This window comes from Rhinoraja longicauda, chromosome 2 (assembly GCF_053455715.1).
Source record: "Rhinoraja longicauda isolate Sanriku21f chromosome 2, sRhiLon1.1, whole genome shotgun sequence".
NCBI lineage: Eukaryota > Metazoa > Chordata > Chondrichthyes > Rajiformes > Arhynchobatidae > Rhinoraja > Rhinoraja longicauda.
Window position 1 is genome coordinate 50,951,687 of NC_135954.1, and position 23,220 is coordinate 50,974,906.

The window sequence follows — 23,220 nt, forward strand, 5'->3', positions numbered from 1 at the left end:
AAGATAGTTTATGTCATTTTGAAGAACCTTGGCATCTTCAGCAGCTTTGATCTCTCAATACACAATACAGTCGTCTGCGAAGAGTCTCACTCTCAAAGACAGGTTGTCAGGCAGATCGTTGATGTAGATCAAGAACAGCAAGGGTCCCAATACCATTCCCTGTGGCATGCCAGACTCATCTGGAGATTGTTGTGATGACTCACCATATACTACAACCTTTTGATATCGTTTGATGAGGAATAAATCAATCCAGGGCTAGATGTTATTTCAGATGCCAACGTGGTGAAGCTTAGCCATCAACTTAAGGTGGGGAATGGTGTCAAAGGCCTTGCTAAAGTCCATTATAAGATTGGCCTACCCTCTGTTATCCGGGATTGTTTGCAGACCATTAACCAGGACAGAGAGTTGGGTCCCGCATGACCTGCCTTTGTGGAATCCATGCTGCTGGTCAGCTGGTATATTGTGTATTTCAAAATGCCTCATAACATGGCCATGAATAATATGTTCAAGGAGTTTGCAGACAATTGAAGTCAAGGATACTGGACGATAATTGGCTGGATTTGAGCAGTCGCTCTTTTTGTAAACTGGAGAGATGTTTGTATTACGCCAATCACTCGGTAGTTCTCCAGTAGAAATTGATTTCTGGAATAATATCTGGAGAATTGGAACAATGCTTGAAGAACATGATTTCAAAACTCTGGCAGTTATGCAGTCTGGGCCTTAAGCTTTATAAGGATTCAATTCAGACAAAAGGTTTTCAACTCCTTTTTTGGTGATGAGCAAGTCGCCAATATCTGGAATGCTACTGGGGCTAAGATCTGGAAAAACAATTTGTTTTTCTCTGGTAAAAACCGAGCAAAACTGACGGCCAAGAGGCTTTGGCTTTATCCTTTGCAGCTGAAATGATGTGAATTGAAATGAAAGTTCATGCGACAACATTTATAAATCAAATTTAATATTCGTTTGGCAAGTTAGAGAGTTCTTGTGCTTCCCACAAACGTTTTAGACCTTTACATAATCTACTTTTTATGAACTGACGACGCCGACTCTCCCAGCCGAAGTTGCAATGCCAGAACCGCGAACAGAACCTACAAACTTCCAAATGTTGCATATTTCAACTACCTTGCTATCAATTCAACTGCCTGTATCCGAGCTTCGCTATCTTGCACGGACAATGAAAAGCTCTTAAACGAGCTGACACGTTATCTCTCTTTCCCTCTCCAGAGATGCTGCCCGACTTGTCGGTTGTTCCCACCTTTCAAATTTGAATCGTTAACGGAACGTTCATCGCGTGTGACCGCGATTCTGCCCGCACGGACTACCGGGAATTGTAGTTCTCCCATCGCGCCCTTTTCAACCTGATAGGAGTGGGTATAAACTACAATTCCCGGCGCGCCTTGCCACCCGCCACCAAGCAAAAGCAGACATGGCGGAGGAAACGACCGCGGCAGCGGGCAAACATCTGCTGGTCAGGTCACCGAGTGTCAACCTCTTCACGGACTGCGTCCAGCAAGGAGTGCAGCAGCTGCTGCCGCTTAAGTTCGATAAGAACATTAAACAGGCGTTTTATAACACGGGCGCGCTGATATTTGTGGCCATCTCTTGCGGTGCAGCAGTGCTGGTTTACTTTATCCTGGAGGCGTTTCTGCGTCCGTTGCTCTGGGCCGTACTCTGTGGCACCTTCCTTCATCCATTCAAGACTACCCTCACTAACCTGGTGAGAAAGTGGCTGAATGGCCTCCAGGATTCCCGCACTCCCATCGTTTTAGGCACCCTCATGTTGCCTATTTCCTTCGTCAACCGAGGAGTGGAAGCGTTAGGCAATCAAGTGATACTGAACCGCAAGATACTGCTCCTGTTGGCAACCGGAGCGCCTATTCTCTATCTCCTGTACTGTTTTAGTAGCTGGGTCGAATTACAATTGCTGCTTACCAACACCGGACGGCTGATCTCATTGGGACTGGAGTATTTTAATACCTTGTGGGTAAGTTGGAAAAGTCGTATTTCATCAAAACTTCCAAATGGATATCGGAATGTCTTGTAATCGACGAGCTGTCGTTACTGTTAACAATTGTTTGAATAGTGTAGATTTGCTGTTTCTGGAGTTTTACTTGATTGTTATGAATCTTGAAAGTGGCAAATAACAAGAAGATCTCGGTTACCTTTGGAGAAAGAGTGCAGGTGTTTCACAAAGTTGTCACCCAATCATTTGATTCTCCGTTATCGAGGAGATCGATTAACACGAAATGCAAAAAGTTGATTGGAAGACGTTCTACATCAAATGCCATACATTTGGAAGAATTGTAAATAGATTCTTGCTCTGGCTGAAAGACCAGATGTGGTTGTTAGGAAGGAACAAGCTAAATGACCAGGAGATACAGATGCTGGGAACAGTGCTGTAAGAAGGTAGTGGTTATTGGAGAAAGTAGTTGTGAAGAGAGCAGTCCCTTCAAAATGTAGAAACAAAGAATGGTAGATGTTGGTTTATACCAAAGATAGACACAAAGTGCTGGAGTAACTCAGCGGTCAGGCAGCATCTCTGGAGAAAAAGGATAGGTGACATTTTTGGCTCAGCGCCCTTCTTCAGAATGAAAATAGGGGAGAGGGGAAGGGAGGGGGGAGAAAGGAGAGGGGGGAGAAAGGGGAGAGGAGGTGGGAGGGAGGGGAAGGGCGAGGAGAGGGAGGGGAAAGGAGAGGAGGAGGAGGGGAAGGGAGAGGAGGAGATGGGGGAAGGGAAAGGAGGGGGGGGGGGGGGGGGGGGCATGAAGAGCTGGAGATGAGAAAAGACCAGAATCAATCAGGGCTGGCCAGATTGGGCAGGGTGGTGCCCTGGTAGGCTCATTGTTGTCTAGGGAAGGTGTGATTTCAAAGGGATAAAAAATTAGAGGATTCAATGTTTATACCACTGGATTGTATGAAGAAGGGTCTCGACCTGAAACGTCACCCATTCCTTCTCTCCAGAGATGTTGCCTGTCCTGCTGAGTTACTCCAGCATTTTGTGTCTACCTCTGCTTGCGTGTAAGCTACCCAAAGAAAATATGAGTTGCTGTTCCTCTAATTTGCATGTGGTACCACTCTGGCAATGAAGGAGGCTCAGGAAAGAAAGGTCAGTGTAGGAAGGGGAGTTGAAATGGTTGGCAACTGGGGGATTCCGTCGGCCTCGACGGACCAAATGTAAATCGGTCGTCGAGTCTACGTTTGGTCTCGTCAATGTACAGGAGCCCATCAGAATGCTGGGAGGGAAAGCTGCGTCTGTTACAATTTTGTTGAAGGTTGAAGGCTGTGAAAATTGTAAATGAGCAACAGGGAAACCTCATCCTTGCTGTGCCTAGGAGAAAATGGGGTGAGAGTAGAGGTTGTAATGGCAACTTTATGACATTTCCAATGACTTATTTTCCAATTGCCATTACTACACGGGGAATAGGAGTGATCTTACGCAGACCCAACAGAACAGATCTTCCAGTCGTTATTTCCAGTTTAATTAGTTGTTTATTGAAGTAGTTGTACAAACAAGGAGATGAACATACCAGGCTATACTTATTTCACATACAAGTCATAGCTGGCTGCTCTGTCCCTGGTCTGGTCCCAGGTCTCAGGTCTGTCCAGTCGTTGGTCTGTCCTGGTTTGATCTCCCTCCCTGGGTCTGGCCGTCCCTGTCCCTTATGCCCATATATATACACCACCCTGTGTATCTAATAACCGCCCCCAAGGGTCCAAAATAATACAGCAAGATATATCTAAACAAAATAATATAACATGCCAACAGTAGCTAGTTTAAACATAAATGGCTCCTGCACACCGGCCCCTAATTGTTCTACGTATATAACAAAACGATTATCAATAAAAATTAAAAGGAGCTATAAAAACTTAATCAAAAAAAAGGTATGTACTATGTGTTGGCATTTAATCTACTTTAGTGATTCTTCAATCCTCTTCTCCGCTGTCATTTACACACAACACAGTCTGTTATGACCTTTCTTGCAGCGGAGTTAGCTTTGATAATCCAGTATCCTTTACGGAGGCGAGGCAGCATATGATTTCTTCCTCCATGTCCAAGCTGTTCATGGATATGACGTAACTAATATTGATATGTGAAGGTCCTTCGAGATAATAGTAGGATGTTTGGCCTCTTCAGGCATCGCTAGTCTATTCAAGCGACCACCTACTCTCAGAAGTCCATCACCAAGCACTGGATCTAGTTTGTACAAATGACTACTTCTTTTGACACCATTTCTACCAGCTTCTTGTACTGATAGTTCTTCTTTGAATCTTTGTCTTTGACTGAAAGAGATGATTGCACTTTTTGCTTGGAAGAGATCTTCGGGACATAAACATTCTCCACGGAGTGTTGCTTTAAAGACATTCATCTCCTTTTCAACCTTTTCCTTTAATTTACCAGGATCTTTTTCAAAGCTACTCACAGCAGTCTGTGTAAGAAAATAACTGCAGATGCTGGTACAAATCGAAGATATTTATTTCACAAAATGCTGGAGTAACTCAGCAGGTCAGGCAGCATCTCTGGAGAAGGAATGGGTGACGTTTCGGGTCGAGATCCTTCTTGCAGTCTGAATCTCCTTTTTCTTTCGAGTCAACTGCAACAGTGTTGTCTTTTCTTTAAGAAGCCAAGCTACGGCAGTCTTCAGATTCCTCCATGATGAGAAATGGGTGATCAGAGAGTTTGTAGGGTTCAATGGATTTTTGACAATGACGTTCATTGTGATGTCTTGCTTGATTTCTGGATCATTAGCAGAGATTGCAGATTCCAAGTGAGGTTTTGGCCATTCTCTGTCTGGCTTACAGAGAATCTCTGGTCCAATGTCATCTGTATTTACAACACTCTGTTGTACGGCACTTCCAGCAATAGAGTGAGTAGTTTGCTGACCAACATCAGATAACCACACCTTTACAGCTTGTATAAAACCGATAAAAGCTTCCATTGCTTGGTGAACGCACTGATCTTGCTTTTCGAGTTCATCTTCAGGCATTGATAAATTCACCAATGACTCGTAGTTTTCTTTGACTTCATTACAGAGCTTGATTAATTGAATCAGGTTAGATTGTACTCCATTTACATTTTCATTTGATTTCATGAACTCTTTCAGCATTTCCATTAACTTGATAGCTTGGTTACATCTCGAGTTTCTTCTCTTCTGGTGCTTTTCAATGAGCAATTCCAAGCAGAGTGTTTAATAACCCTTTTTTCTTTTTCAGAATCCTTTCCAACATTGCCAGCTTGTGACTGAGTATCAAATCTGACCACAGACATACTTGTACACTATCCCTTTAAGACGCGTTGACGTGAAAGCTGAGGCCGACGGCACAAATATTTCTACCAATTGATATTGTTGTGATTCTCAAGCTCACCTCTCTGTTCTGAATTCTCCATTACAGTAGCCGTTTTCCAATACAGCATATACAGCTTCTCCAATAAAGCTTAATGCTGTACGTACCCACTTTCCCTGCGCGTTGGCTTTTGAGGCTTCCAATCTCTGTTAGTCAGATTAGTGCAGGTGGCGACCTTTTCCAGTTGATTGGGAATAGCGGCGTCAGGTTTGTGAAATAAAACAATCCTTGTTCCGTCCAGTTGATTCACAAGCTCCAGTCTCACTCATAGAGCTAGTTCTCATTTAAGGTGTAACGGCAACTTTCTGACTTTTCCAATGACTTAATTTCCAATGGCTGCTCTGTTCCTGGTCATGTCTCAGGTCTGTCCAGTCGTTGGTCTGGCCAGGTCTGATGAGAACTGTATGCTCTCCTTCCCTGGGTCTGGCACTCCCTGTCCCTTATGCCCATATATATACACACCACCCTGTGCATTTAATGACTGCCCCCCAAGTGTCCAAAATAATACGGCAAGATATATCTAGACAAAATAATATAATATGCCAACAGTAGCTAGTCTAAACATAAATGGCTCGCACAGATACTGGAAGTTAGTGAGATACCGTGGTGGGCAAGCTGCAGCTAAATAAATAAAAATAAATTAAAAAGGTTTTGTGTTAAAAGTTACAGCATTGGAGCAAATTTGTTAGAAATGTAGAAATTGGAAGAAGAATTTTTTTATCTGAGTGAGAGACTGCAAGCATCTAGTTGGCCTGTTCTTCCAATGTACCTTGTTCATATCATATCATATATATATACAGCCGGAAACAGGCCTTTTCGGCCCACCAAGTCCGTGCCGCCCAGCGATCCCCGTACATTAACACTATCCTACACCCACTAGGGACAATTTTTACATTTACCCAGCCAATTAACCTACATACCTGTACGTCTTTGGAGTGTGGGAGGAAACCGAAGATCTCGGAGAAAACCCACGCAGGTCACGGGGAGAACGTACAAACTCCTTACAGTGCAGCACCCGTAGTTAGGATCGAACCTGAGTCTCCGGCGCTGCATTCGCTGTAAAGCAGCAACTCTACCGCTGCGCTACCGTGCCGCCTTGTTGTGACCCTTGCACTTTTTTATCTTTACTTTATATCCGTGCCACTATATTCTGCTATCTTTATCTCTTTTGCACTACCTGATGTGTGTGTGTGTATGGTATGATATACCTGAATAGCGCGCACAACAAAATTGTGACCATATATCTGCACAAGTGCCAATCAATCAATAACAATACACCATAAATAGACTCAACTTGGGCTTTAAGCTACAGCATGCAGACAATACTTGTGCACATGTCCAGAGGGTGAGCTCCAAATCACCATTGACTGATTCCATGAAGCAAATAAGTAAATGAGCCTTAAACTAAGGATCTCGGGATTCTAAATCTTGACAGCTTAGAGTGAGATGGGAGTGATTTAAGGCAGACCTCAGAGGCAAGTTTTTTCCTTGGAGGGTAGTCCATGTCTGGAATGACTGTCAGACGAAGCTATATAAGTGGATACAACTATGAAATTTTAAAAGGTATTTGGGCAGATAAATGAAAAGGAAGGGTATCGAGGCTATGAGCCAAATACAGACAAATAGGACTAGCCCAGAATGCCAACTTGGCCAGCATGGGCAAGGTGGGCCAAAAGGCCTGTTTCTGTGTTGTTTCACTCTGTGACTCTAAAACAAAAGTTCGGTATCAACTGCTGTATTTCACTGCCTCCAGCAATAAATAATTCAAGTGTACTTTTCATATTTTGGGAGCCATCTCTCAATAGGTCAGATATGGATTGTCAAATTTGCCATCACCTTCAGTCTTTAGATAGTTAACCCTGACACAAATGCCTTTAAAGTTACGGATCACCACCGGTAAGCATCTGAAAAGATTGAAGAGGTACCACCATTGACATTTCTGCAAAATCCTCCAAATCCACCAGCAGGATGTGTGATCTAAAGTCAATGTTCTCTCCTGGGCGAACATCTTGAGCATAGATGGCAGCACTGTGGCACAGCCACACAGCTCCAGAAGTGTAGGAATGTTTTGGGTACTGTCAAAGTGGAGTTTGCATATTCTCTTCTAATGCTGTGGTTTTCCCCAGTTTCTGGTCCTGGTATATGTGGGTGGGGGTGTAAGGGATAGGTATGTGAAAGAGAATGGACGAGAGGCAAATTGGGTGAATGAGATTATGTGGATTGCTCTGAGATCCAGTTTAGAATCTGGACTGAATAGCCTACGCTTACAGCATCAGATGAGCGTGGAAGAACAGTGCCTCATTTTTCTTGGGTAATTTAGAAACAATCAGTATGAACATTGAATTCTCTAATTTTAGGTAACTTCTACAAACGCTTCTTTCCCTTCCCTCTTCCCTTCCTTGCCCCTCCCCCCCAAGTCGATTAACCAGTTCCACTGTTCGCAACGATGTATCCCTCGAGGGAACATGCCAGCTCGAGCCAACAATCAGCCCATCAGGGAACCACCCTGCCTGAGGTCACCTGTTGATGACCCCGATTTGTTCTGGGTTTTTTCTTCACTTGCGATAAGCGAGTTCGGTATTCCGACAGAGCATGCGCAGGTCATAGGACGTAGGGGCTAAGCATTGTCGACGGCTGATCTGCTGCGTGTAAACAAACCTTCGTTTAATCTGTTTTTTCCAAATTTTTCTTCGTATAGGTAAGAAAATACTGTTTTCAAAACTGTTAATTTGGTGTGTATATATGGTTAATTAGTAAAAAATACGATGATTTTGTAGGTTTTTTTGCTTTATGCTTCAGTGGAGATTGAAATGAAATGTATGCTTTCTATAACTATCGATAGGCTTCCGAATGCATCCTGCATGTGCATAAGTGTAAGTTGTGTAGTAAAAAACTTAGTCAATAGTCTCCTGACTAATCATGTCTATTCTGGTTTTCATAACATTGGATAATTTTAATCAGTATTTGACATTCTAATTTTCTGTTATAATCTTGTGATTGTATAAATTAGATCAATGTACTTGCACTATTTTCTTTTGCATTGTAACTTGTACTGGTATTTAATGGACATGCTTACAGGACCCTATTCGAATTAACATATGATTGACTGTTATTTATTTTGTTTTATATGTTGGACGTGCAAAGCCATGCGCAATTGTGCAATCACATTCTGGCCGGAAAATCAGGGGTTTCAGTTGGAGGGCCAGGAATCTAGTCCAAGTATTGAATATTTTAGAACATGAGTTCAAACAAAGTCGCGAGAAACAACATCGACAGCCCAAGGCGCAGCTTCATCAACATGAGTGTCATTTCATCCTTGATGCTGAGTTTTGATCTTGGTCCAGTCTTCTTTGGCATTCGTATAAATGTTCTTGGTACTTTAGTACTGATTACTTTTTTCTTCCCTTCCCAATATCGCATTTTCATTGCTTTATGCTTTACATACTCGCAAATGTTGACTAAGTCTTCTTTCGAAGAAAGCCCTGTCAATCTCCTCACACTTTGGTCGGTCTTGATATTGGCACAAAATCGTTTTTTAGCTTCAGCATTCTTTAGTTTTAGTTTCAATTCTTCAACCTTGCCTTCCAACACTTCTACTTTGTCGGTCTGTTTGTTTATGTCCTGTTTTTGGATGCATCCCGTGCAATTATAGTTCTCTTGACAGCTGCATTTGTACACGTATGCATGATCTACAGGCAAAAGCTCATAAACGCTTGTTGTCTGGTCCATCGTCAACATGTTGGTCAACATTGGTTTGCGTTGCTGGCACTTTTATTTTCATTTTATTTGAAGTTTTTCCATCTGTGAGGGAGTACATGTGGGGACTTTGGGGAGTCCGATAACAAATAACCAAGATTCAGAACCGGGTCTGGATTGAGCGTAGTTGGCTCGCCGTCCACAAAGTGCTTAGAGCACGCGGCTGTTGCCTTTGGGGTGAGGCTGCCAATTCTTGCCTTTCTCGTCCTTTCGGTTGACCAGTTTGGTCCAACGTAACCGGGCTGCTACATCCCTCTTCTCTGTCGGAAATGGGTAGAGTTTGAAGGGAAGTGGGTAGAAACAGTTTCCCGTTCCAAAATTACAGTTGTGGCTGTCGCACATATGCTGCATCCACTTGCTCAGGTGATATGTGCTTCTCGAGCAGCCCACAATTGCACATGGCTTTGCACATCCAACATATAAAACAAAATAAATAACAGAGCCAATCATATGTTAATTCGAATAGGGTCCTGTAAGCATGTTACAATGCAAAAGAAAATGGTGTAAGCATATTGATCTAATTTATACAATCACAAGATTATAACAGAAAACTAGAATGTCAAATACTGATTAAACTTATCCAATGTTATGGAAACCAGAATAGACATGATTAGTCAGGAGACTATTGACCAAGTTTTTTACTACACAACTTTACTTACACATGCACATGCAGGACTCATTCAAAATTGTATTGATAGTTATAGAAAGCATACATTTCATTTCAATCTCCACCCCCCACCAAAACAAAGAACAATTAAAAAATGCTTGTTATTCAGTCACTATATTGCTTACTCACTGAAGCATAAAGCAAAAAAACCTACAAAATCATCAGTTTTTACTAATTAACCGTATGTACACCAAATTAACTGTTTTTAAAACAGTATTTTCTTACCTATACGAAGAAAAACTGGAAAAAACAGATTAAATGAAGGTTTGTTTACACGCAGCAGATCAGCTGGCGACAATGCCTAGCCCCTGTGACCTGTGCATGCTCAGTCGGAAAACAGAACTTGCTTACTTTTCCCTTCACTCTCCCTACTACAATCAGTCTGAAGAAGAGTCCCGACCTGAAATGTCACATGTCCATTTTTTCCAACATGCTGCTTGACCCACTGAGTTACTCCAGCCTTTTGTGTCTATCTTTGGTATAATCCAGCATCTGCAGTTCCTTTTTATTTCATTACTGTATAGAAAAGTCTCTCTTCTATAAAGACTTGCTATGCAAGAACAAACACTGTTGCTGATGGAAGGAAGCAATAGGTGTTGGAGATTTCTCTGAGAAAATTTGAGGAGGAAGTTTAAAATATATATATATATGTTTAGTGGATCTTGAATGTTCCTTATTCAGGCTCAAATGTTAAGTATACCAAGTTTGAATCAAGTGAGCAATATCTATGCTCCAGGAGAGGGCAAATAAGGCATTAAAGTTGGGCAACATGTATCATAAAATTCTGAAGAATTGTTTTAATGACACCGATGGAATCTAATTTAAATCATAGATTAGCAGCCTTTAAAAGCTGAGGAGGCAGAGAAGCAAATTAGGTGCAAAAGAGAGACCACTGGTATTCGGTTGTGCATTGACCATTTGTGGTTGTGCTAGACCATTTGTGGTTGTGCATAGACCATTTGTGTCCATGAGTAATGTGAATACAGTAAATGTTTTTGAATGAATCGAACTCTGTTAAAGTATTGCATAAAGTATTGCATTCTATCACAGCAACCTGGAGCTCAATGCTCTCAAGACAGTGGAATTGATTGTAGACTTTAGGAGAGCTCCCTCCCCCCCCCCCCCCCCCCCCCCACCCCCACTCACAATTAACAATACCACAGTCACATCTGTGGAGTCATTTAAGTTCCTTGGAACCATCATCTCCAGGGACCTATAAAGGGAGGCCATCATCGACTCCACAGTCAAAAAGACCCAACAGAGGATGTACTTTCTGCTGAGAAAACACAATCTGCCACAGGCAATAATGTTCCAGCTTTATACTGCCATCAGAGAGTTTGTCCTCACCTTCTCCATCATGGTCTGGTTTGGCTCAGCCACCAAGCATGACATCCGGGAGGCTTCAGCGCATTGTTCGATCAGCCGCAAAGATTGTTGGCTGCAACCTTCTCCCCCCCCCCCCCCCCCCCCCCCATTGACGAACTGTACACTGCAAGGGCCAGGAAGCGAGCGGGTAAGATAATCTCTGACCCCTCTCACCCTGGCAACAAACTCTTTGAAGTACTTCCCTCTGGGAGGCGACTCCGGACTGTCAAGGCTGCCACAGCCAGACATACAAACAGCTTTTTTCCACGAGCAGTAGCTCTACTCAACAGCAAAAAGTTTGTAGCGTCCTTTTACTCTGGTATTTTATTTTATTCTTCACATGTTTAAATTATAATGTTTTATTTTTAATTGTCTGTTGTATATCGTGTTGTTATTCTTGCGAGCAAAGCACCAAGGCAAATTCCTTGTATGGAAACTTACTTGGCTAATAAAATGTATTCAATTCAATTCACTATGTATATTAGTGGAAATACAGATATTAGTGTAAACAATGGCACCTTTAAATCTACAAAAATAAACCATAAAGGCCTAAGGTGTAACTTGGCTGTGATAGTTTGGAAAACTGCGATGAAAGATATGACAGTAAGCTAACATTGAAGCAATTAATATACAGTGTTTAGAATTGTGTACATATCTTTTCGATCATGGTCTGGTTTGGCTCAGCCACCAAGTCCGATAAGATTAGTGGTTCAGACATGGCGATAAAGAGAAGATGGTGTCAGATCAAAGGTTGCTTTAAATGGCGTATACATTGCCAAAAAGAGCATCAGCTTGATGAATTCAGCAAAGTAAGATTAATGCATGATCAAGAAAGGGAATTTAGAATACGAGTCTAGTGAGAAACACAAAGACTATTAAGTCCTCTAATGATACATAAAAAGGAAAATGTTCACTCAAGGTGATGTGGGTTCCTTACAAAATTAGACAGGAGCAATTAAGTTGGGAACTAAGGAACTGTCAGAGAAATAAGACAAGGTGTTTTGTCATGCAACTTGGAAGCAAGCCCTACAGACCTCCATGCTTAGAGTACTGTGTTCAGTTTTGGTCACCCTAGTTATCAAAAATTACAGCAGGATGGTTATCAAAAATGATGGGAGGATCTTGATCATTTGGGCAAATGGGCTGAGAAATGCTTAATGGAGTTTAATGCAGATAAGTGCGAGGCGTAGCATTTTGGGAAGTCAAACGAGTGCAGGACCTTCGCAATGAATGGAAGGGCTCCAGAGAATGTTGTGGAGCAAAGGGATCTAGAAGTGCAGGTACATAGTTCCTTGAAAGTGGCATCACAAGTTGATAGGGTGGTCAAGAAGGCTTTTAGTACATGGTCATTCAAGGTATTGAGTATATAAGTTGGGATGTTATGTTACAATTGTACAGGACTTTGGCGAGGCTACATTTGGTGTATTATGTTCAGTTTTGGTCACCCTGCCATAGGATGTATGTTTCCACAGGTCTTTCCTATAGCAGGGTGACCAAAACTGAACGCAATACTCCAAATGTGGCCTCACCACGCCTTGTACAACTGTAACATAACATCCCAACTTCTTTACTCATACCCTGACTGATGAAGGCCAATGTGCCAAAAGCCTTTTTGACCACCCTATCTACCTGTAACGCCATGTTGTACCTGCACTCGTAGATCCCTCTGTTCTACAACACTCCCCAGAACCATGCCATTCACTGTGAAGGTCCTGCCTGGTTTGACTTCACAAAATGCATTGCCTCGCACATCTGTATTAAACTCCATTAACCATTCCTTAGCTCACTTGCCCAAATAATCAAAATCCTGCTGTAATCTTTGATAACCATCTCCACTATCTACAATACGACCCACTTTTTTTTTTTTTTTCATATCATATATATACAGCCGGAAACAGGCCTTTTCGGCCCTCCAAGTCCGTGTCGCCCAGCGATCCCCGTACATTAACACTATCCTACACCCACTAGGGACAATTTTTACATTTACCCAGCCAATTAACCTACATACCTGTACGTCTTTGGAGTGTGGGAGGAAACCGAAGATCTCGGAGAAAACCCACGCAGGTCACGGGGAGAACGTACAAACTCCTTACAGTGCAGCACCCGTAGTCAGGATCGAACCTGAGTCTCCAGCACTGCATTCGCTGTAAAGCAGCAACTCTACCGCTGCGCTACCGTGTCATCTGCAAACTTACTAATCCTGCCTTGTACATTTGCACCCAAATTGTTGATAAAAACCACCAACAGCAATGGACCCGACACTTATACCTGAAGTACACCACTAATCACAGGCCTCCATCATCACCTTCTGCTTCCTTCCATGAAACCAATTCTCTATCCAAAGCTAGCTCTCCCTGGATAATAGGTAATCTAAAATTTATGAGTATGTTGCCAGGGCCTGACGTTCTGAGCTATAGGGAGAGGTTGAACAGGGTAGTACTTTATTCCTTGGAGTCCAGGAAGATGAGATCTTATAGAGGTGTATAAGATCATAGAGGAAAACGTTGGGTGAATGCATAGAGTCTTTTACCCACTAGGAGAATCAAGAACCAGAGGACATAGGTTGAAGGTGAGATGGACAAGTTATAATAGGAATCTGAGGGCAACGTTTTTACTTTGTGATGAGCAATTGTTCTTATTATCGCATATACCAAGATACAGTGAAATTCAATTTTACATAGGCCAAGGGCATTAATAGTTGCTAAGGTTGGTGTTCTGCGGTATTCATTAGTCTGATGATTGTTGGGAAGAAACTATTCTTGAACCAAGGTTATTGGTTTGGAGGCTCCTGTCCCTCTTCTCAATGGTATGAGTGAAATGAGAGTGTTGCCATGCTGATATGGATATATGATATTGACAGCCTCCGATAGATCCCTGGTGGGGAGGTCAGTTCAATCTGTCTCTCTGCAATCTCTTTTGTTCCTGTGCAATTGAGTTGGCAAGCCAGGCAACCAGTCGGTATGCTCTCTGCCATACACGTGTACAAATTTAATAGAGTATTTGTCAACATGCGGAGTCACCTCAATCGTGCATGTGGATTGGATAGTAATTCAGCGATTATTGTTCCTGTGAGAAGATACTTTTTAATTTGGGCCATATCTGTTCATGTTCCTTCAGCAAAACCCCCCTATGGCTTACTTGTGTCATGTTTTGTATTTTATCTGTTATTTTCTTTCTCAATTGAAGAATTCATAAATTATCTGCCACCCTTTCTTTCTTAAATGTGTTTATATCTTTTTTGATTTCTTCTCACTGCCACATCCTACATGGACATCTCCCTGGTAAAACCAAGGTAAAGTATTTATTTAAAACTTTTGTCCTTCCTTGAGATTTTTATATAGTCCTCTGGTCTTTATAGTTTTACTAGACCAAGGGGACCCGTTGGACCCATTACTCGTAGAGGGGGCGACAGGGAAGGGGAGAGAGTGTCGCCACTGAGTGAGCCCTATTCTCCCCTCCCCCTCTCCTGACCCCCACCTCCCGCCCTCTCCCCACCCCCACTTTCCCCTCTCACCCCCACTTTCCCCTCCTCCCCACCCCCACTCCTCCCCCCCGTCCTCCATCCCCCCACCCCCACTGTTCCCCCCTCCCACTCTCCCCGACCCCCACTCTCCCCCTCCTCCCCCCACCCCCACTCTTCCCCCCACCCCCACTCTCCCCCTCCTTCCCCCCACTCTCCCCCTCCTTCCCCCCACCCTCACTCTCCCCCACTCCTCCCCTCCACCCACTCGGCCACCACTCCCCTCCGTGGAGCCGTTGACTGCGAAAAGCATTTACCAGTGCCTGTGCGTTTAACGCTAACTGCCGACGTGCGAGTCTCCGCCGGGCGAGGGGAGAGGGGAGACGGGCGAGGGGCCGGGGCCGGGCGAGAAGCGAGGTGAGAGGGGCGAGGGAATGACTGAGGCGGGCGAGGGGGGAGGGAACGACTGAGGCCGGGTGAAAGGCTGAGGCCGAGGCCAGGCGAGGGGAGAGGGAAGGACTGAGAGCGGGCGGGCGGCGGCGCTGCCGGCGGCCATCTTGTTTTGCTGAGTGAGGAGCAAATGAAGTGGAACGTGGAGCATTGTGACGTCATATGCTGAGGAGTTTCAGGAAATGGGTTAGAAAGTGATTTTTTAAACTTTAGAATCTCTCTAGCTTAAAAAATGTAGCTTCAATTTGAATGAGAGTTGTCACATATTATGCCCAGGATAATGGTGAGTAGGGTGGTGCAAAAATGGTGGCGCTATGGTGTACCATTTTGGCTGTGCGTAGCATAAAATTTATGCTTTGCACATACACACGGACAGAGAGTTTTAGTAAGATAGAATAGAAGATAGATAGATAGATAGTGTAAGAAAATAACTGCAGATGCTGGTACAAATCGAAGGTATTCACAAAATGCTGGAGTAACTCGGCAGGTCAGGCAGCATCTCAGGAGAGAAGGAACGGGCGACGTTTCGGGTCGAGACCCTTCATCAGACTGATGTCAGGGGGGCGGGACAAAGGAAGGATATAGGTGGAGACAGGAAGACAGTGGGAGATCTGGGAAGGGGAGGGGAAGAGAGGGACAGAGGAACTGTCTAAAGTTGGAGAAGTCAATGTTCATACCACTGGGCTGCAAGTTGCAAGCTGCCCAGGTGAAATATGAGGTGATGTTCCTCCAATTTCAAGTGGGACTCACTATGGCACTGGAGGAGGCCCATGACAGAAAGGTCAGACTGGGAATGGGAGGGGGAGTTGAAGTGCTCGGCCACCGGGAGATCAGATTGGTTAATGCGGACTGAGCGCAGGTGTTGAGTGAAGCGATCGCTGATAGATAGATGTTGTGCATGCAGAGTCCTTTGTGTTCTTTGATTTAGTTAACAATTATTTTAATTGTTTCCCACTGACTTTTTGTCAAGAATGTCTCTAATTATTTTCCTCAACCATTTTTATCATCCTTGAAAAAAATTTTTTTTTCATACTTTAACATTTGATCTTAGTCTTGCATTCTTGAAGTTTATTTTAGATCATATTGTATTTGAAACTTTTATTGTCTGTGTTCTCCTGTGCGTTTTTCATTTATTTCTTATGGTTTCTTTATTGGTTTATTTTATTGGTTTATTTAAGGGTAACTAAAATGACCTGTTGTATTATTTTCAATTTTCTGAAAAGTGTATTTCGACATTACATAAAATCACATACACTGTTTGTGCTCTGATGTCAGAAATAGTTGCAGTTAAATGCAGACGCAAGGAACTACAGTTGGTGGCTAACAAAAAAAGACACACGGTGCTTGAGGAACTCAGCAGGTCAGGCAGCGTCTCTGGAGAACATGAATAGGTGACGTTTCTGGACAGAACCCTTTGTGAGACTGACTGTACTATGGAGGTGAACGCTGGAAGAGAAGTGGGAGTGGGACAAAGCCAGGCAATTGACAAGTGGATACAGATGAATGGGATTTTGTTTGTAGATGGGTGAACGAAGACTGAGATGGGAAGAAGACAAAGGATATGACATAGGAAAAGGCATGAAATGTGAAGCATGGGAGAAATGGGTGCCCATCCAGGTGGGGCACAGGGAAGAGAGGAGAGTAAACTAAATATCTGCAAGTCAGAGATCATTGATTTGTTCCCATGTGGAATGCTGCTCTCCAGCCATAACAGTTCATGGCATGACTCTGGAAAATGAGAACCAGTTCTTGTATCTTGGGGTCACCGCTCTCTAAATGTTGATTACATTTATTATCGCCTTTTTATGCCAAGATACCCTTTGGTATTGAGGAAAAAGGTAATTGAAGATGAAGACTTGGCACAAAGGGGAAGAAATTATCTCTGTCATCCTCATCAATGCACAGTGGTTTAGCTAGCAGAGCTGCTTCCTCATGGCTCTGACCCGGGGTTAATTTTGACTGATGTTTTCTGTGTGGAGTTTGCACATATTTCCCATGACCACATGGTTTTCTTGTTTGTCCTCTGATTTCCTCCCACATCACAAAGGCAAGTGGTTTGGTAGGTTGCAACTGGTGTTTGGGTGAAAACCAAACAACAGTAAATTTGTAAATTTCCCCGGTGTGGGACGAATAAAGGAATATATTATTATTATTATATTATTATTATTAAAAGTAAAATCTGTGTGGGGTCGGGAGATAGTTGATTGGATTGTGGATAAAATAAAAGGGGTTTAGTGTAGATGGATGGTTGAGGATCAGTGAAGAATTGGTAGACTGTTTCTGTGCTGTGGGACTCTGAGTCCTGGATTACCCATAGTAGATAGATGCCTCAATGTACTGGAAATATATAATTTGTTATGTGTTTGTGAAATTCCCCAGTCTCGCGAGGAGGATAATTGAACTAACACCAGTGTCCTCACTCAGGCCAGCATTGAAGATGTAGTTAGTCTTTTGGGCATGCCAAATTATTCTTGGGTCCAAGCTCGATTAATAAACCAGACACTGTTCAAAACTCTCATGGGAAGAGATTGTCAGGCAGACAGGAGAAGGTTCAAGAATGTGTTCAGAGCCCCGTTGGTGGGTGTTGCGGGAAGGGGGATAAGAGGAGGACTTACAATATATTCGATGACTGTTCTTAAATTATAGGACCATAATTAGCCCATTCAGCCCATCGTCTATTCCGCCATTCAATCATGGCTGATGTATCTTTCCCTCGCAATCCTATTCTCCTGCTTTCGCTGACTCCCTTACTAATCCCTGACTCCCTTACTAATCAAGACTGTTCAAAGGAGTAGGGACGGGTGCAAATGAGTTTCACCACCATGTTGCCTGGATTAGAGCACCACATTTATATGAGACTGGATATGCTGGGTTTCTTTTCCCTGGAACAGGAATTTGAGGGGGTGTCCATGTTCAGGTCTATAAAATTATGAATTACATTAATAGGGTAGTCAAGTCAAGTCAAGTCAATTTTATTTTGTATAGCACATTTAAAAACAACCCACGTTGACCAAAGTGCTGTACATCAGTTCAGGTACTAAGAACGAACATACAATGGCACACAAACATAACAGCACATACATAAACAGTTCCCAGTGCCCCCTCAGAGCGCCTCAAACGCTAAGAAGTAGAAATAGGTTTTGAGCCTGGACTTAAAGGAGTCGATGGAGGGGGCAGTTCTGATGGGGAGAGGGATGCTGTTCCACAGTCTAGGAGCTGCAACCGCAAAAGTGCGGTCACCCCTGAGCTTAAGCCTAGACCGTGGGGTAGCCCCAAGTCGGCCGACCTGAGGGACCTAGAGATAGAGTGGTGGATTAGAAGATTTTTGATATGGGGGGAGCCCGTTTAGGGCTTTGTATGTGAATAGGAGGAGCTTGAAGTTGATTCTGTACCGTACTGGGAGCCAGTGGAGAGAGGCCAGAATCAGGGTGATGTGGTCCCTTTTACGGGTACCCGTCAGGAGTCTCGCTGCGGCGTTTTGGACCAATTGCAGGCGGGACAGGGATGATTGGCTGATCCCAGTGTATTGGGAGTTGCAGTAGTCTAGGCGGGAGGAAATGAATGGGTAGATAGTCAGAATCTTTTTCTCGTGGTCAAAATGTCTACGATGAGAGGACCTTCGTTTAATGTGAAAGGAGGTTCAGGAAGGATTCTGACAGGGATTTCTTTCACTCATTGAGGATGATTGAAGTATGGAATGTGAAGCCTGAAGAAGTGGTTGGGGCTAATATTCTCATGGCATAGAATAGTGAAAGGCTTGGATAGAGTGTATGTGGAGTGGATGTTTCCACTAGTGGGAGTGTCTAGGATTATTGGTCATAGCCTCAGAATTAAAAGACGGTCTTTTAGGAAGGAGATGAGGAGGAATTTCTTTAATCAGACGGTGGTGAATTGGTGGAATTCTATACCACAGAAGGCTATGGAGGCAAAGTCAGTGGATATATTTAAGGCAGAGATAGATAGATTCTTGATTAGTATGGCTGTCAAAGGTTATGGGGAGAAGGCAGGAGAATGGGGTTAGCAGGGAGAGATAGATTAGCCATGATTGAATGGTGAAGTAGACTTGATGGGCCGAATGACCTAATTCTACTCCTATCATAGAAACATCGAAACATCGAAAATAGGTGCAGGACTAGGCTATTTGGCTCCGAGCCAGCACTGCCATTCAATATGATCAGCTAGATAGTTGCCAAGGCTTGGAAGGTCACAGACTTAAAACAGGGAAATTAGATTATTATAGATAGGTACAGCAGTCAGCATTAACATGGTTGGCGCAAGATCCTGTTTCTGTGGTCTTCGACTCTGATTCATTCAGATTGAGAATTTAGAATCAATGAATTGGATGCACATAGAAGCCATATGTAAATGGCAGAAGATACGCATCTCCTCGCCCACCTGCCTGCCCCATTTGTTGAAGAATCTGTGGGTCTCGCATTAGCCTTGGTCGTTACCTCAGAACACACAAAATTGAAGTGGAATCAACTCATTCTTACTCCTAATCCTGCTTTAGAAGAAGACATTTAAATATTAGATCAATTTCAGAGAAGTTAAGATTGTGCCAGAAGCTTAATATCTGACAGCGTTTCAGCAGCTATGAAAATGCCTAGCTCTTTAATAAATGTTTGTGAATACATTCGAGTGTTTTTCTCAAGTTAAATATAAATAGTTCAAAAAGATTTTGCAGAAGTGTCTTGACTTTTAAGCACTTAAAATCATATAATGCTACTGCCACCAGTTTGTACTGTATTCTTGAAAAATGAAAAATTCATTTAACCAAAACAAAATTGAAAATGTGCATAAAATACAGAAAATCGTGAGTTTTAAGAGAAAATTTACAAATGGTTTTCAACGATCTTTGTGGGGCTGCTTGTTGAAGCTGCATACGTGTATTTTTATAATACTGGAGAGATTTTGAGGAACAAGATTATTATTCAGGTTTTTACACCAATACAATGTTCTGAACAAAAATCTACCCATCATGTGAAACCTTATAAATAACAGATATATATTTGATAACTTCAAGACCGAAAGTCAAAAACTTTTTTCATGATAGACAAATTTTCATAATTTTACCACCATTTTGGACACCAAAAATGTGACATAAAATCTCTGCCACATTTAGTCATGAATATTTAATTCATAAATAAACTTCATATGGCCCCTCATACATATATGTTTTGATAATGCTCTAGGGAAATATCTTCATCAATACCAGGAGAAAAATACAGTATTCAGCCTGACATTGTTGGTGGCGCGAGCCACAGGGTGTTGCATGTGTCTCCTGCCCTGGTATAAATCCAGATGCCGCTGGCTAGCAAATTTTGCGAAAAAGGGAGCCGAGTGCGTAAGCCTCCTTCTGCCAGTACATAACCTCTGCATCATCAAGACTCTCGCAGTGCCTCCTCGTGGCCACACATGGTAACTGGGGCCATCTTCAGTCACAGGGTAAACTACACGGGGATCTCGGAGGAACTCTGGCCCCCAGTGATGCGACATGCAGGCCCACTGGCGTGTGGACACGTCCTGACGTCCATCAACCAGGTCCCAACTATGGGTTAAATAGCACCCCACTGCCTTGTGGGTAAGGCTCAGGAGAGCCAAAGGCACTGGAGCTGGATTCCCTAGAGACGGTCGGCTGATCCCTCGTGCGTCCGCCTTCCGGCAACTCCTGCAACCGAGTAGGCAGGCCCCAGATGTAGCAGCCACGCCGTTCCTCTGGAATCTGCCTATTAGGTCGAGAGGGGAATGCAGATGCTGGGCAAGTTTGTATTCCCATTTACCTGCCCAGGCTCAGCGGCCAAATCAAATGGAGATGACACAGAAAAATCCCCCTCTCCAAGCAGGACAACGGCAAGCCGCACCATCATCTCCCACAGATGGACGAATGCCAGAATTCCTCCTAACAAAGATCCGGTAACAGTCGTTGTGCTTGGTGTCCATTGTCACACCAACCCGTTATCGGGGTCGGTACATCCGTAAGTTAAACCACGGAGGCTCCAAACTTCTACTGCTTTCCACAAACTCCAACGACGTATCCTATGGTAGTAGTGATTTTGGGGTGAGATAATTATTTTTTCTTATATTCAAATTTAATATATCAAAAACATTGTATCAAAAACACAACGACCGTTTATGATACATTTTCCGACTTTTTAAAGTAATTTTTTTTTTAAATTGGGGCATAAATTGGTCATAAATTGGTCATCAAAACGAAGAAACTGAGCCAATTTTCAGTTTGGCAACACACTGTCTCTTGTTTACCTTTTATACAAACCAAGTCGCTAACTTCATTCCTTCGTGTCAACTTCCAGAAGCTCCACAACGACCATGACGGAGACAAAAAACATCAGACCCATGTCAGCTACAAAGCTGTTAATAGTGTCTGTGTGAATACTGTGTGAATATAAACTTTCTCCTGCAGTCCCTGAACATGAAATGCCTTGAAGTAGGTCACAACAACAGTCTGAAGAACAAGGTATTTTTATTATATATATTTATCAAATAGGACTTGGTAATTCATTTCAGACTTTTCTTCAGACTGAAGAGGGTCTCAACTCTCAACAAAGCCACTCCAGCACTCTGTAAAACATCACCTACACACGCTCTCCAGAGACGCTACCCGACCCGCCGAGCTACACCAGCACTCCGAAATGCCACCCATCCATGCTTTCCAGAGACGCTGCTCGACCCGCCGAGCCACTCCAGCACTCTGAAGAGCCACCCATCCACGTCCCCAGAGACGCTGCCCTACCCGCCGAGCCACTCCAGCACTCTGAAACATCACCTACCCACGCTCTCCAGAGATGCTGCCCGACCCGCTGACTCACTCCAGCACTGTGAAACATTACCTACCCATGCTCTCCAGAGACGCTGCCCGAACCGCCGAGCCACTCCAGCACCCCGTGAAACGTCACCTATCCATGTTCTCTAGAGATGCTGCCTGACCTGCTGAGTTACTCCAGCACTCTGAAACGTCACCTATCCATGTTCTCCAGAGATGTTGCCTAAAGTGCCTGTCCCACTTAGGCGATTTTAAGGCGACTGCCGGAGACTAGGCTGTCGTCGACAGTTCGCCGGGGTGTCGCGGGCATGATTGTGAGGAGTCTTCAAAGAATCGTAGTGGATCTCGGTGTGTCGCTGAGAAATTTTTCGGATAGAAATTTCTCGGCGACAGCTGACTTGTCGCCAGGTATCGTCGCTTATTGCGGGCGCTGTCGCATGCTGTCCCCAGGTTTGCTAGGTTGTCACAGATGCATTTAGAATCACGTAATATTAAATTAAGTAAAGTCATTTGAAGATACCATAAAAACCTGTGTTTAACCAATTTATTTACCGTCAGGCCATTTGACAGGTAGATTGGAGGCGACAGTTTGACGGTCAGGTAAGCATGGGAATTTCGCAATGTTTATGGCCATCAGCGATTACTTTTAAAATAGGCTCCCAACCCAGATATTCAACCCAGAAACCAGATATGCATCTCCCGTACATTTTTAAAGAATGCCCACACTCCGCACAAAATCCATTTAACCACGTTTATAATTAAATTTCTTAATACTGCTATTAGTAAACTGGAAGTCAATCCAGTTTATGCCTTGTTACCATGAAGTTTGGTTTTCAAGTAACCCGGGCAAGATGTTATATTTCAAAACGCTCAAGTAATCACAGACTTGTCAGTGATTTCAGCGAAAATTAGGATGCCGGAGAAGCATTGATAAGCGTGGGAATTTTGCGATGTTTCCGAAGACGGTGTAATCTCTTAGCCAGGGGCATTGTCGTGGTCAGTGTCGTAGGGTAAAAGAAAATGTTGGCGATCTGCTACGACTTTGACAGTCGCCGGCAGTCGCCTAAAAAATTGCCTAAGTGGGACAGGCCTTTTACCCTCTGAGTTACTCCAGCACTCTGAAACGTCACCTATTCATGTTCTCCAGAGATGACGACTGACCCACTTAGTTACTATAGCACAATGTGAAACATCACTTATCCATGTTTATACATGGTCCCCCCATTTCAGGGCACCATAATGTTTGGAACACATGGCTTCACAGGCGTTTGTAATTGCTCAGATGTGTTTAATTGCCTCCTTGATGTAGGTAGAAGAGAGCGCTCAGCACTTAGTCTTTCCTCCAATCTTTCCATCACCTTTGGAAACTTTTATTGATGTTTATCAACATGTGGACCA

General features: G+C 43.4%; 1 protein-coding gene across 2 annotated transcripts in view; it reads left to right on the forward strand.

Moving 5' to 3' along the window:
* Positions 1-1,419: 1,419 nt before the first annotated feature.
* The window catches only part of tmem245 (transmembrane protein 245), a 94,210-nt gene continuing 72,409 nt past the window's right edge, over positions 1,420-23,220 (forward strand). For both annotated transcript variants that reach the window (XM_078418953.1, XM_078418960.1), the window contains exon 1: positions 1,420-1,984. In XM_078418953.1, the coding sequence (XP_078275079.1) occupies positions 1,427-1,984 (558 nt within the window). In that variant the 5' untranslated portion in view covers positions 1,420-1,426. The remainder of the gene's footprint in view (positions 1,985-23,220) is intronic.